Source organism: Rhinolophus sinicus, chromosome 17 (genome assembly GCF_057876585.1).
Source record: "Rhinolophus sinicus isolate RSI-liver-muscle chromosome 17, RSI-T2T, whole genome shotgun sequence".
Taxonomy (NCBI): Eukaryota; Metazoa; Chordata; class Mammalia; order Chiroptera; family Rhinolophidae; genus Rhinolophus; species Rhinolophus sinicus.
Genome location: NC_142517.1, coordinates 144,521,260 through 144,535,602, shown reverse-complemented (window position 1 = coordinate 144,535,602; position 14,343 = coordinate 144,521,260). Strand labels below are relative to the sequence as shown.

The window sequence follows — 14,343 nt, the reverse complement described above, 5'->3', positions numbered from 1 at the left end:
TGGGGCACCCTGCAGTTCTGTCTCGCAGGGTCCTACCCCGGAAATGTGTGTCTTGTAACTATATCAATTACCTTTAGAAGCATATTGTGTTTCTTTCCATCTAACCTCATTGCCCAAATGGTTTAGCACCCTGCCCTCCTAACAAATTCTCTGTTCCATTTAATCTTTTGGTAACTGTAATTTCTTTTTTTCTTTTTGGCTTTTTGGATCCATTGGATTCGCGTAGGTTTTGTACAAAGAAAATGTGGGAAAAGCCACCCCAACCCCTGTCACTCCAGAGATGCAGAGAGTCAAACGCAATCAAGAGAACATTAGCTCGGTATTGTCTTGAGAAACGAAAATGCTTTTAATAATGCAAAGTAACCGCTGCAGTTTGGCCTCCTCCTAACTCCATCCCAGGTTAAAGACAAACAAAATGCCAGTTTTTTAGAATCTCCTCTAAATGACACTTACCATTGCCATTAACTGTTTTTAAAGCTTTCTTCCTGAGAGCTGTTTTCAGTAATGGTAATAGATTAAACATGGAGTTTTCGCCCCCAAATTGTGTGATATTTAATAGCCTGGAAATTGCCTCCTGGTGACTCTCAGGTCCACCTTTGTATCTCACAGGTATTATACAAAGAGAACCTGGGGAAAGCGACCCCCACACCCTTGACTCCTGAGATGGAAAGAGTTAAACGCAATCAAGAAAACTTTAGCTCGGTATTTCAGAGAAGAAAAAAAAGATTGTTACACTTTTAACAAGCCTTGGTTATACCACTAATTTATCTCACAGTTTTCCCAAAACTTGTTTATCTATTAAAATTCTTCTTTACCCACTTAAAAACAACACACCAACCCCTCCAGCCCAAACTGATTTTACTTCTCTCTTCATCTTTTGCTTTATACAATAACATTGTAATGGCTTTATCTTCCTGAGGTGTTTCCTATAGAGTGTGATATAATTGAGTGATAACACCAGCTACATGATGGTTTTCAGAACTGGTTTTCTGCTCTCTGACATCTGGATGCTCTCTTGGCTCCCCTAGGTATTGTACAAAGAAAATATGAGAAAAGCAACTCCGACACCTGTCACTCCAGAGATGGAGAGAGCTAAGCGCAACCAAGAAAACATTAGCTCGGTATTTTCTAGGACTGAAAAAAAAGGAATGCAACAACTTGGACAATAACATTTTAACATCATAAAAATGTGCTTTTCTCATTCAACTGAAAAACACACTAAAATGCAAAATGGGAGGGAAAATAACATTTTAACACCATAAAAACATGCACTTTCTCATTCAACTGAAAATTGACACTAAAATTAACACAACTGTGCTTTTAAATTCCAAATGATCATACTAAGACATAACAAGTTAATTGCCGATGTTTCCTTCCCGAGGCTTTTACTTTACTCTGAGGTAATCTTACGTAACCATCTGTAACAAATTGACTTCCTAACATCCTCAATCGTCAGCTCTCTTTTTAAGGTTTTTTAAGGTACTCTAGGAAACGGACAATACTCTAAAATGGATGCCTTCTTTGGTTTTGATGTTTTTCATGTCCGGAGGATTTTGATTTCTGTATTCGCATATTGGTTTATCAAATCTGGACATAACCCTATGAAAAATGATCACTTGTTTTAAAAGATAGGTCTTTCAAACGCCAGTATCACATTTAGTACCAAATACCATTCAATCAGTATAATGGTACTGGTGCTACATACAATTCCCAGAAAATTCAAAAGACTTCTTTCTTTCCCTTTCTTTCAAAATTATACAGCGCCCCTCCCTTCTTCTTTGAAAATGAAAGTTGTATTTTCAAAGTCAAATCCTTTCTCTCCAGATGCGAGCCCTGCTCATCTTTCCTCATGTTAGTCATGGGTTTTGCTGGGTCCATTCAGTTGACTCCAGTTTCCCTCCCTGGCTCCTTTCACCTCCATCTGTTGGAAAGGTTTTGAGGCTTCAGAATCAGGACCTGTATTCATTCATGGTCTCTCCTCCATCAGGTTCTTTATTCTGATAGCTTCCGGAAACAAATACAAGGCAGAGCTGCCTACGTCTTGGACACCCCAGAGATGAGACGGGTGAGGGAGACCCAACGCCACATCTCATCGGTGAGTCAGGGATTCTTTAGGGTTGGCCGGCTGACCTGTGGGAACACGTGAAAAAGGAAATGATCCCACCATCATAGTTTCACAACGCTAATTCATGAAATTTCAGGTGAAATATCATGAAGACTTTGAGAAACACAAGGGTTGCTTCACACCAGTGGTGACAGACCCTATCACTGAACGAGTGAAGAAGAACACACAGGACTTCAGTGACATTAGCTACCGAGGGATTCAGAGAAAAGTGGTAGAAATGGAACAAAAACGGAACGACCAAGATCAGGAGACTATTACAGGTATTTGGGCCCTGGAGAGCAAAATCAACTTTAAGTTAAGGGGGGAGAAGAAGATAAGTGACATTATCTATACAGCAAGGCAAAGGATAGAGAACCTCAATCTGTGTTTTCGGTAGGTATGAAAGAAAACCTTTATTATGTTACAGTTCGCAAAGCTGCCGTCTCTTCTACCTTATGCTTTATTTCCTCTGAGGAGAAGACATGACTAGACCCTAAGCTAAATTAGTCTTATTCCGTCCTCCTGCAGTTCAATTCGTACCTTTGTTTCCAAGTTATTGAAAGAACGTCTGTTCTGATCCTGAATCTCACTTTCAGGTTTACGTGTCTGGCGTACTAATCCTGGCTCAGTTTTTGACTATGACCCAGCAGAAGACAACATTCAATCTCGAAGCTTACACATGATTAATGGTATGTTATGCCACAGAAGGCTTATGACAAAAATGTCACCATTTTGTGGGCTAGAGTTGATGACTTTCAGTCTCTGAAATTTTCAATTCCCTGATCTGTCCATTCAGCATAAAAACACCTCCTTGACTAGAGGGCCAAACTCATTTTCTAGACAAGTTCAAGTTAGGGAAAGATTGTTTCACTGTCTCAGTGTAAATCTCCTTCAGGCCCCATCATTATTATTTGTTTTTCCTAAAGAAAAAAAGGTAGCTCTTTCCATTGGAAAAATAATGAAAAAGAATACATAGGCAAAGGGAAAAGAATAGATTTGACCTTTAGCAACTTTCGGAGCTGTCTTATGTCAAGGAAGCGACAACAGAAAAGACTGCATGCCTTCATGCCTTCTATTCATGTTAAAAAGGAAAATAGTATGTAATGCCTCTCCTCAAAGGATTTCTACTCTTAGTCTACTGATGAAGAGAGATGAGTAAATCAGCGGTTACCACCTTCACAGTGCAATTTTAAAGGTCTGCATATGGATTGTGGGAACACAGAGGAAGGGCACCTAAACCTATCTGGAAGTGAGGGAGGACTTTCTGGAGATGTCGAAGGTGGAGTTTGAATGTAAATATTACTATCTGTTCATTTTTGGTGAGCCAGGAAAATGGGCGATGTGGGTAGAGGGAAGGAGTCATCTCAAGGATTGGCTGTATCACTTACCTGTTATCTGCCCTCCCATACTTAAACCTCTTCTCTGGAAAATGAGGATGACACTGTATATCATAAGAGATTTGAGGGTTTCTTCCATGGAAATATACTGAAGACTGTGCTTGGTAACAAACAGTAACCAACTGAGATTCAGTTACGGTTAGGCGGCACAGCCATGGACGTTTCCTGTCTGCTCCCTCTCACAATCTCACCTTCCCCAGCGCAAGCCCAGCGCCGGAGCCGCGAGCAGTCGCGATCGGCCAGCGGGCTGAGCGTCAACGGAGGCGAGGAGAAGTCCGAGCACCTGTCCTCCTACAGCGACGGCGGCGTCTTCTTCTCCGCGACCTCAGCAGGTACGCGGGATGCCTGGCGCTGACTGACAGCCGTGGCCGGCCAGCTCACCAGCCGTTACTATAAGAGATGCTTTGAGTAACAACCCCCTCCCGCCCCACCCCCTACCCCCCAAAAAAATCTGGATTCTTTCTTCTAACGAGAAAAGGCTAGAATTGTGTAAAGAGGTACATGAGTTAGATGCTCCATTTTCATTCTTCCTTTCTTGGAAATCATTCTTTTTAAGTCAGGGGAAAAGATAGAATTGCTCAACTGCTAAACGCAGATTAAAGGACGTCTAGCCATGGTTTCTTCTTATAAACTATTCGTTTCCTTCCGTTCAGCTTACAAACATGCCAAAACCACCGAGCTCCCACAACAGCGGTCATCTTCAGTTGCCACGCAGCAGACCACGGTATCCTCCGTCCCATCTCACCCGTCCACCGCAGGAGTAAGTAAACGGTCAAGAACTTTCCAAATCAGGCTCATTTTCTGATATGTGCACAAATTATTATAGATATTCTTTTTTTTTAACCAAACCTTCTATTTTATATAATGCTCTACACATCTTAGGTTAACAGTAATACCCGAAAACCTTCGTTACTAAACTCAAACCAATTACAAAGCATTATTCAGTGATTTAAAACAAACAAAAAACTAAGGCAAATGATTAGTTTGGGCTATTTGACCCCACTCACTATCATAAACGAAAACATTTTCTGCTTGGAATCATTCTTCAAGAATACACACACACACACACACACACACACACACACACGGCACAAATATAAACAGGTCACATCTTAGACCTCTCCAATTAACATATATTGAAGAGTTAAATCAAATCATGTTTGCAACTCCCCAGACTATTTTAAAACTCTGTTTAAGATCTGGATCTTAGTCATACTATCACAAAAACATAATTCTTTAGGATTGAAATGAACCTTTGTATGAAGAATACTATCTTTACTAAAGGACATAAATGAAAATCTGAATAAGGATTGAGACCCATTATATTTTGGGAAGGGAACCTGGTAAAGTTGTCATTTCTCCTAAAACAAATCCATAAATTCAAGGCAATTCCAATCAAAATCCCAATAGCATTTTTAAAAATTTTGTATGTTATTCCTAATATTTATTTGAAAGAGTAAAGATGCAAGAATAATCAAGTAAATTTTGAAAATGACAATAGGAAAGGACTTAACCATATTAGAGCAAAACATATATAAAACTATTATAATTAATATGGACTTCACATGGGAATAGATTTTTTTTTAAAGGATAAAGTCCGAAAATGGATCCTAAAAGGATCACAAATCAGCAGGAAAAAACCAAAATTGTAAAATACTACAGCACACAACTGGTATGCTCCCAAATTCCCCAAATGAGAGCTATCTGCAATATTGTTATGGTTTTTCAAATTCTTCTCCAAAACACAAGACCAACCTCCTCAAAAGAAGGGAAAAAGGCCATATGGAAAATAAGTACATTCCTCTTTCACACAGACACAAATATGTGGTTTTATGAATATATTATTAACATTATATTAAGTTCATCATTTGAAGTGTACAATTCCAATAATTTTTAGTTCATTGCAGTTGTTCAACATCACCATAACCTTAGATCATTTCCATCACCCTAAAAGTTTGTACCACCAGCAGTTCCTCCCCGTCCTGAGCTTCTCCCTCCACCCTCCGTCCAACGTAGGCATCCACTAATGTACTTTCTGTCTCTATATACTGACATTTTGCATAAATGAAGTCACACAATATTTGTGGTCTTTTGTCACTGGCTTCTTCTACTTAATGTTTTGAGGTTCATCCATATTGTATGGATGTACTTTATTCCTTTTTATTACCAAACAATAGTCTATTGTATGGAAATACCACCTTTTCTTTATTCATTCATCTTGGTGGGCATTTGAGTTGTTTCCACTTCTTGGCTGTCATGAATAATGCTGCTATGAATATGATGTACACGTTATTGTGTTTTCATTCCTCTTGGATGTGTACACACACACACAAACACACACACACACACACACACCCCTAGGAGTGGAATTGCTGGGTCATATGGTAACTGTTTAACAAGGGAAGAACTTTCAAAACTTGGATGAGGGTTCCAATTTCCCACATCCTTCCCAAACACCTGTTATTGTCTATTTGATTATCACCATTCTGGTATGTGAAGTGGTATTTCAGTGTGGTTTTGATTTGCATTTCTCTGGTGACTAATGATGTAGCAGCTCTTTTCATGTGCTCGTTGGCTCTTTGTCTTTTTGGAGAATTCAGGTCCTTTGCCGTCCACCCCTTTCTTGTTTTGGTGTTAAATTGTAGGAGTTCCTTCTGTGTTCTGGATAGTAATCCCGTATCAGATATATGATGTGCAGATATTTTCTCCTGTCTGTGAGTTGTCTTTTTCCTTTCTTGGTGGTGGGTGCACGTTCTCTGGTGCAACTTACATGTGCCGGGTACGTCTTCAGAAACCTCCCGATGAGAGTTTCAGGTGAATTGTTGCAGATCGAATGTAACTTTCCCCTTTTCCCATCCTCACAAATAGAAAATCTTCCGTGCCATGTACGACTACATGGCCGCTGATGCAGATGAGGTGTCCTTCAAAGACGGAGACGCCATCGTGAATGTCCAAGCGATTGATGAAGGCTGGATGTATGGCACTGTGCAGAGGACTGGCAGGACTGGCATGCTGCCAGCCAACTACGTGGAAGCTATGTAGGCGTCTCAGAGCATCGCGCGTCCACAGGACCTACCCGTCCTGCCGGCAGTGGCAGTGTAGACGCTACTAGTACTCAAGTTCTGCAGCTGCCTCATGGTTTTTCTGTGTCAATATGATTTATGGTTGTACCATCCCTTCATTTCTTTCTAGATCAACCTAAGTAATTCTTCAGTAAAAAAAGAAAAAAGTTAGCATCGCTAACCATTAAACTGGTTTAGTTCATCATTTTTTGGACTTGCACATGAAACAAGAAGACATTAAACCCATTGGGTCATTATTTTTAAAATTGCCATTATCAAATTTTACTTTAGGTTTTAAAGTAAGTTTAATTTCAGAATAGACATTTTAAAAAAGTTTCTGCAATGTTATATTGTTGTCTCGACCCAGTGTTTCTCCATTATGAAAATGTTTAACATTGTTTCTTTGCTAAAACAAAGAATTCTGAACATGTTAAACACATTTGAGAAAAATGGCACAGATATTCACCTTTTCCTTGCTTACTGAATGCTGATGCTTTTATTTCTAATACAGTTCTGAAGTTACAAAGGTGATAGTCGATATAAACTGGTGATAAGCAACTAATAAAATCTATAATTCTGCAACAAACACCACTGATGGAATAAGCCTTATTTATTTTCAATAGTTTTAAGATCTACATATAAAAAATTTCAGTAAAGCAAATGCCTTACACTAGACTTCACTAAAAAAATTAAAAAGAAAAATACTGTTAAAAATGCACAAGTGTAGACTTTCTCAAAGCTCTACCCATACTTGTGCTCAGCAAGCTTCCCTTATGGCTCAGCGTATAAAGTTTTAGAAACATTTGTAGGATCCAATCCTAACTTCAGGGGAGCTTTCTCATCTGTATCCAGTGGTTTGGCAGAAGGGGGCGAAGTGCCAACCAATGGTAGATTAATGCTTAAGTTTACAGAATGTCCTTTCTGAAAAGCAAAAGATCTGTCCACGTTACTTTAGAGCTGTGGTAATACCGCTGTCCTCAGACTTCTCCATGTGTCTGAGACTCAGGGAGTGCACGCTTGTGAATGGCCGGACCACATCCTAGGTATTTTGCAAGATGCTGGAGTCAGGTGATGAACAAGAGACAGTCAGTATCCTTATGGGACTTAACAGACCCAAGCATCCTAATTGTGGGAGAGCCACTCTCTCCCTCCCAAGCCTTCAATCTGGGTTCCTTTAAACTGAGTTAAAACCCCAGGTAAAGCTGGGCAGCAATCCCCTGGTGGGCTGGAGATGTCACCCTAAACTTTGGGGCACACCCAAAGTACATACTGTCTGTTACAATGAATGTTTTAGTTTTTAAATTTCCTATTCACTTTATAAGGCTGCCAAAGCACACTTGATAGTTGCTATACAAAAAAAAAAGTAGACAGATTTACCTAATTCTAGGGTGTTTTGTTTTTTCCCCAAAAAGCTTTGTTTCAACATATACAAACATAGAGAATCCTACTATACTCACCTCCTAGCCTCAAGTTATCAACTCTTGGTTAATCTTGTTCCATCTGTACCCCACAAATGCCCTCCTCCCATTACCTTCAAGTTATCCTATTGGTCACATTGCTTAAAAACTAATCACAATTGACACGCCTTAAAACACTGACAATATCTAGTGTTCAAGCTTTCCTGTTCATCCAACTTTCTAGCCATCTGCTTGGGTCCCCATTTTTGTCAGTGCAATGACACTGGGCAGGTCCTTAGTATGTATCTAGAGCACCACAGACTCACAGGACCGAAGGCTGCACAGAACCTGTGACTAGATATTACTGTCATCTTCAAGGTAATAAAGGAGTTAAAGGACATCCCTAGATTACTCAAGCCAGAACTCAAACCTCGTTCTCCATGACCAGTGCTTGGTCCTTACTGGTTGTTTGGTGCCACTCTTGTGAAATGTTATGGGTTTTTCACGCTCCCTCCTACCCCCGTCCCCACCCCGTGCCTCAGAATGTGACCTGGTCACTAGGGTCATTGCAGAAGGTATTAATTAAGGTGAAGTCATTAGGGCAGGCCCTAACCCAATGGAACCGGTGCCTTTATTAAGGGAAATTTGGACAAATCAACACACACACAGGGAGAACACCATGTAAAGATAAGGCCGAACCTGGGGAGATGCTTCTCTACGCCAGGGAAGCCAAAACTGCCAGCAGACCACCAGGAGCTAGGGGAGAGGCATGGAACCATCTTCCTTAAACCCTCAGAAGGACGGACACCTTACCTCAGACTTCCAGCCTCCAGACCTGAGACAATATATTTCTGTTCTTTCAGCCACTCTGTGGCTATTACAGCAGCCCTAGTAAGCTAATCCAGTGGCTTTCAACATAACCAAGTCTTATTTTTTTTTCTTGTTTAAAAATATGGGTTTTAAGTGTGGAACCCATAAAATTGAATAAAAGGGAACCTATAGTTAAAAACAGGCCATAAAAGGGGGCAAGAGTATGAGTGGTTCCTGTTTGTGGAGGGATACAATGTTCACTTTAAGTTGGTATTTGGACTATGCTCACTGAAACTAAAAAATAAAATAAAAAGCCCAAACCAAACAAAAACAAGTACCATAATTGTTTAGTTTTCATCGTTTTATTTCAGATTAAAGTGCATTTCTTTAAAATAGCTCAACATCGAGTTTCAATCGGCAAGAGGTAACAGTCAACTCTCAGGTCACGAAGTTTTACTGCGCGCAGAACACTTTCCCTCCCTCAACCCCGTCACAATGAACCTGAAAGCACACTTGGTAAAGGCCTACCTGAGGCAGACATTATCTAAAACATTACACAGATCACACTGACTGCACCCTTATTTCCCATCTACTAGTGCAGTTAGCAGGAACGAATGGGTACTTTTGTGAAGTTTCAACTTAATCATTTGAATTATCAAATATAAATACTTTCTGAATGTAAAACTACGTTCTCTTAGTTTATCAAGTGGTGAGAAACAAAAATATTACAGGGCTCATAAACGACTGGTTTGGCTTCTCTGTTTTTTTTTTTTGAAGTGCATATCCATAGGAGGTAGTTTAGATTGAAGGCAGTCATTACTCACCAACACAGAAAGCAAACTGGGACTTAACCAGTGCCCGACACCTTCCCTCACTCATCAAGGTCCCTTAAACAGCCATCAACAAATATCTTAAGAGTTTAAGTAGGACAAAAAAGTGTTTCTAAAAAGTAGTAGTATCTCCTAGTATACGTGTATTTGAGCAATGGTAAGACATAAATGGAATCAGTGGAACCTATTTTATAAAGTAAAATCGAACAGCAATAGAAACTAAGGAAGATAACCTTTCTGTCAGCTAGAAGCAAATGACCAAACTGACTACATGCCATGTATGAACAAAACTATCCTTTCTAACAGGGATCAGCCAACCTTATATAAAGGGCCAGGCAGTAACTGTTGGGTGATACAGGCCACGGTCTGTCAGACTACTCAACTTTGCTGTTTTAGCAGGACGGCTGCCTGCCAAAGATATGGAAATACACAAGGCTGTGTCCCAGTCAAACCTTATTTACACTGAAATTTTAGCTTCCTATTATTTTCACGTGTCACACAATATTTTCAACCATTTAGAAAATGTAAAATCCATTCTTATTTCATAGGATGTATAAAAAAACAAGCTGTAGTTAACACCTGCTCTATAAAAATGTACTAGGTAGGACTGCCATCTGTTTTTATACTCAAAACTGTGATTCATTCCATTTTTCTTTTAGAAAGTTCCCATTCTGTAAATATAAATTCTTTAGATACATGTTATTCATGTATCAAAACAGCTTACGCTATATTCCATTTTCACTTCCATGATACTATTTTGAAAGTACACTTCCTATTAGGTTGGTGCAAAAGTAATTGTGGTTTTTGCAATTATTTTCACTTTTAAACCGCAATTACTTTTGCACCAACCTAATAGTTCTATGCATTTTATCCATTTAAGAAACAATGCTGCCTTTTGTTGCAAATTATTTAATTTAATGCCGTTTGGAAGGCAGAGTATTCAATAAAGCCTATGTTAAGTAATTACTCAAGGTAATTATGACATTTTTGTTATGTATAGAATAATTCTCAGGGACCACTGGTTGTCAGCTATTTTCAAAGTATATAGGACTGTTTGTTCCTATATTAAAATGGCCTAGTTGCTCTATTAATATTCAGCTCAATCTGTCTTTCCCTTTCTCTTCATTTTATCACTTATTACCGGTGCATCAGTCTCTATCAGCATGTTTTCTGTCTAATAGGCTTAGTTTTAGTCACAATTATATAAATCAGTACACTGTGGCCTAAAGATGTTTCCTCTGCTATAAGGGAAAAAAGCTATGTAGACTTTTTCTTCCACACGACATCAATTTAAAACACTGTCTTCAATTTTATACTCTCAGGTAAAAAGATATGTTATTGTAATGGTATATTTCAGGGGAGTAAGCATTTACAGCTTGGCACTTCATGGTTGATTTTAACTGTTCTTTGGTGAACAGCTTGGTAGATAAAGAAAAAAATTTTTAAGACCACATTGTAAAATTTAACATTCTATTCCAAGAACTGAGTAAACACTCATAATTCGGTTAGACTACTATTCTATTAAATATCTATTAATATACATCTTTAAATCCAAGTAACTGAGAGTTAATGGATCCTTTCAAAAGGCAACATATAAACCTTGGTATAGAACAGACATGTCATTAATTGGGTCGTCAGAAGCCACAAAGCCCAGATTTGTTTTACAGATCAAACAGTCAATGAATTCTGATAAAACAATTGTAAAAATTTATTACTTAACTTCTGGCTACATTTTCTTAAGTGCTTTGGATAAGGGCAGCTCTTATAAAAAGAGTATTTAAATATTAGAAGGAATTGTAATGTCTTCACAGAATGCGAGGAAAACTCATTTTTAGACAAATTATTTAACTATCTTTCAATTTCCATTTTACAATGAAATAGGAATTTTTCAACCATGTAATAGCAAAGCAACCAGAGGTCTTCAGTACGACAAGTCGCATCTGTCAGACATGGCTTCTTTTGGCACTGCCAACTTTACTGCCAAATCAACCTTAGGGATACTCTAATGAGAAATATTTAACTGTCTGCCTACTTAAAAACACAAATCTTCCATATTTAAAAAAGGTTCCAAATGAGACAAAATTGTACCTTTAACAACTTTCTTTAAAACTGGAATTTGAAGCCTTCCAGACCAGTCTGCATCTCCAATTCATTAATTTGAAAGTTATTTTAAAAAATGTTTTTGGTGTGTGGCAATCATTGCAAGTTGGGCTATTAAAACACAGCCCGAAGCCTCTTCGGCATCCCTACTACAGGTGCAGCCCACAGACATCAGTGTTTGTATGGATCATGCGGAGATTTTTAGAAATGAACAATGAGGCCCCACCACACACCCACTGAATCAGAATGTGCATTTTCACACATCCATGCAAGTTTGAGAAGCACTGAGTTCAAAGTCAAAATTTGTTTGTATACAAAATACAACACCTTTCTAATGGCTTGGGAATAAATTGCACCTGGGTTGTGCTAATGAGCAAACAGCTGCCCCCTCCCACCCAACTCTGAACCTAATGTCAACAACTGATCTCTCTAAAAATCAACTATGAAAAATGAGATGGAACCCAGGCCTTTCTTATTGGATTATAAAATCAAAGTTGGAAGAAATGGCATTAAAGGAAAATGTTCCATTTCAACTAAGCCAGCTTTTTAAAGAGCACTTTTAAATTATTCTCATTCCTTTACTAAAAAACAAAACAAAAAACTCTACTTGATATACACCTCCCATTTTCCCCTAATTTTGTTTCTTGCCCTGCCACTTTTATTTTAGGCAGTATCTAATTTAACTTTCTTGACATTTATTTGATCCTTAAATATGTAACAGAATCCCTGACTACTTTCAAGCTGTACAGACAAGAATCCATGGGCAGTGTCAGGAACCATCATGCTTTCACTCTTCAGATTGAAGTCTTTTTTTGACCATCCATATTAGCATTATTACTTCACCTGAATCATCTTACACTATATGGAATTAGAGTAAAGCGCCTCATATCCTTCAACAATGGCTTTCACACTTGTGCGAACAGCAGAGCATCTTCAATAATTGACTCACTGAAATACTGAAAGTTTAAATCCACTATGAAATCCATTTTGGAACATGAAGGATTATACTATGCTTCTGCATGCAACTAGAATCATTTTATAAATGCGTAAGAAAAGAAATCACATTTGAGTGTTATTAACATTTGCCAGTTGTTTTATTAACCATGAGGAAATATTTGAAAAAACTGATTTCACTTGAACAGTGAAACAACACAGTGGAGCTGATCAAGGAACATTAATGCATTTTGCTATTCAGGAATCAGGGGAAAATTTGCAGAAAATTTTAAGGCAAGAATATTGAAAATAAGGTGCCTCAAATATATGCTTATAATTTTATCAACAATGAAGATTTAGCAAGCTGGTTTTTGCCCTCAAATATTTAAAATATATCTTTGTTGAACCACAGTGTTTTAAAATTAATACCTGTGCTTGTATCAAATTCAGTGATTTAAGTAAATGGTAATCATTTTGGTCCCATTTCTACTATACTGTTCACCTTCTCTGGAACTTTATTCCACCAGAAAGTTTAGTTCACATAAACATTAAGCTATGCAGTCATGAAATGAGCTAATTTTGACCCCTCCAAACACACACACACACCCTTTTTTACTCACACCTGTTCACTAAAAATTTATGTGCCTCTTTACTGTCAAACGTAATTTGGGAAATAAATGGCAGACAATGTAAGCCTTAATTATAATTGTTAAAAATATTCTTTGTTTTCCATTAGTTATTTCTTCAATCTACATTCCTCGGTTCAAAGGTACCAGAGTTTCTTTTAAAACCACCATTTGTTATGTATGAAACTCAGAGCCCAGAATACTTAATAATATGGATTTACGATGATGAAAAAGATACCAACTTTTATTGTGGCTGGTGGTCCCCTTCTGAATATGGGAGCTAATGAGACACAGTTAAACTTTCTGTAACTTGCTGAAAATGTATACCTGTTTAAGTAGGGGTTAGCTCCAAATAAAGTGTGAAACTGAGATCACTCACTCTTCCTATTCAGAGAGCAAATGAGACCTCACTGTTAAGAAAACGAAACAAGTATGGGAAGTCAGGCACTAATACTAGTTGGTAAAATTTACAAATGTTTTAATTATATACACCCTATTTTTTAAAACTAGGCATAACATATATATTTCAAAAGAAGTTTCAAATTTCTTCCAAGTTTGCGTTAGGTGTAGGTGAAAAGAGCAAATAAACTCAAGATTTCTTTCTTATAGTCCAAGCTGTAATGAAAATAACTCTCCACTAAAGAGCAATATAAGACATGTTTTCTAGTGGTTGATACCCTCTTCCAAACTAAACAGGGAAAAAAAGGAATGGATATGAAATAGCTAAGTTGTCATGTAATACTTTGTCATTTCTATAACTTTACCCATTCTGGTTACTTTAGGAAAACTCATGTTTTAACTAAGAATATTAAGTACAAAACTATCTGTTGTTTTATTTGTAAGTGGACTCCTACAAACATACGCAGCAAGCCCACCGAGTCCTTCTCTCGCCCATACTGATGATACCTCAGTATCTCATATATACAAAATACATTTCTGTTAAACAAAACAAAGGTATTCACAAGAAGCGCAGAAAACTCATGCAATTAATGAAAGTGGAAATGTATAAGTTAAAAACACTAATCTATACATAATGTACAAATAGTTGTGCATTTTAAAATGAATACTATCTGTCTCGTAAGAG

General features: G+C 37.9%; 1 protein-coding gene across 41 annotated transcripts in view; it reads left to right on the top strand.

Annotated features, from left to right (window-relative positions):
* NEB (nebulin) overlaps window positions 1–7,154 on the top strand; it is a 182,696-nt gene extending 175,542 nt beyond the window's left edge. For 26 of the 41 annotated variants that reach the window (XM_088794668.1, XM_088794659.1, XM_088794669.1 and 23 more), the window contains 9 exons: window positions 227–319; window positions 610–702; window positions 1,029–1,121; window positions 1,988–2,095; window positions 2,202–2,385; window positions 2,701–2,793; window positions 3,702–3,833; window positions 4,155–4,261; window positions 6,370–7,154. In XM_088794668.1, coding sequence (XP_088650794.1) covers window positions 227–319; window positions 610–702; window positions 1,029–1,121; window positions 1,988–2,095; window positions 2,202–2,385; window positions 2,701–2,793; window positions 3,702–3,833; window positions 4,155–4,261; window positions 6,370–6,543 — 1,077 coding nt within the window. In that variant the 3' untranslated portion in view covers window positions 6,544–7,154. The remainder of the gene's footprint in view (window positions 1–226; window positions 320–609; window positions 703–1,028; window positions 1,122–1,987; window positions 2,096–2,201; window positions 2,386–2,700; window positions 2,794–3,701; window positions 3,834–4,154; window positions 4,262–6,369) is intronic. The other 15 variants (XM_074336275.2, XM_074336262.2, XM_074336248.2 and 12 more) reach the window with 3 other exon arrangements.
* Window positions 7,155–14,343: the final 7,189 nt, after the last annotated feature.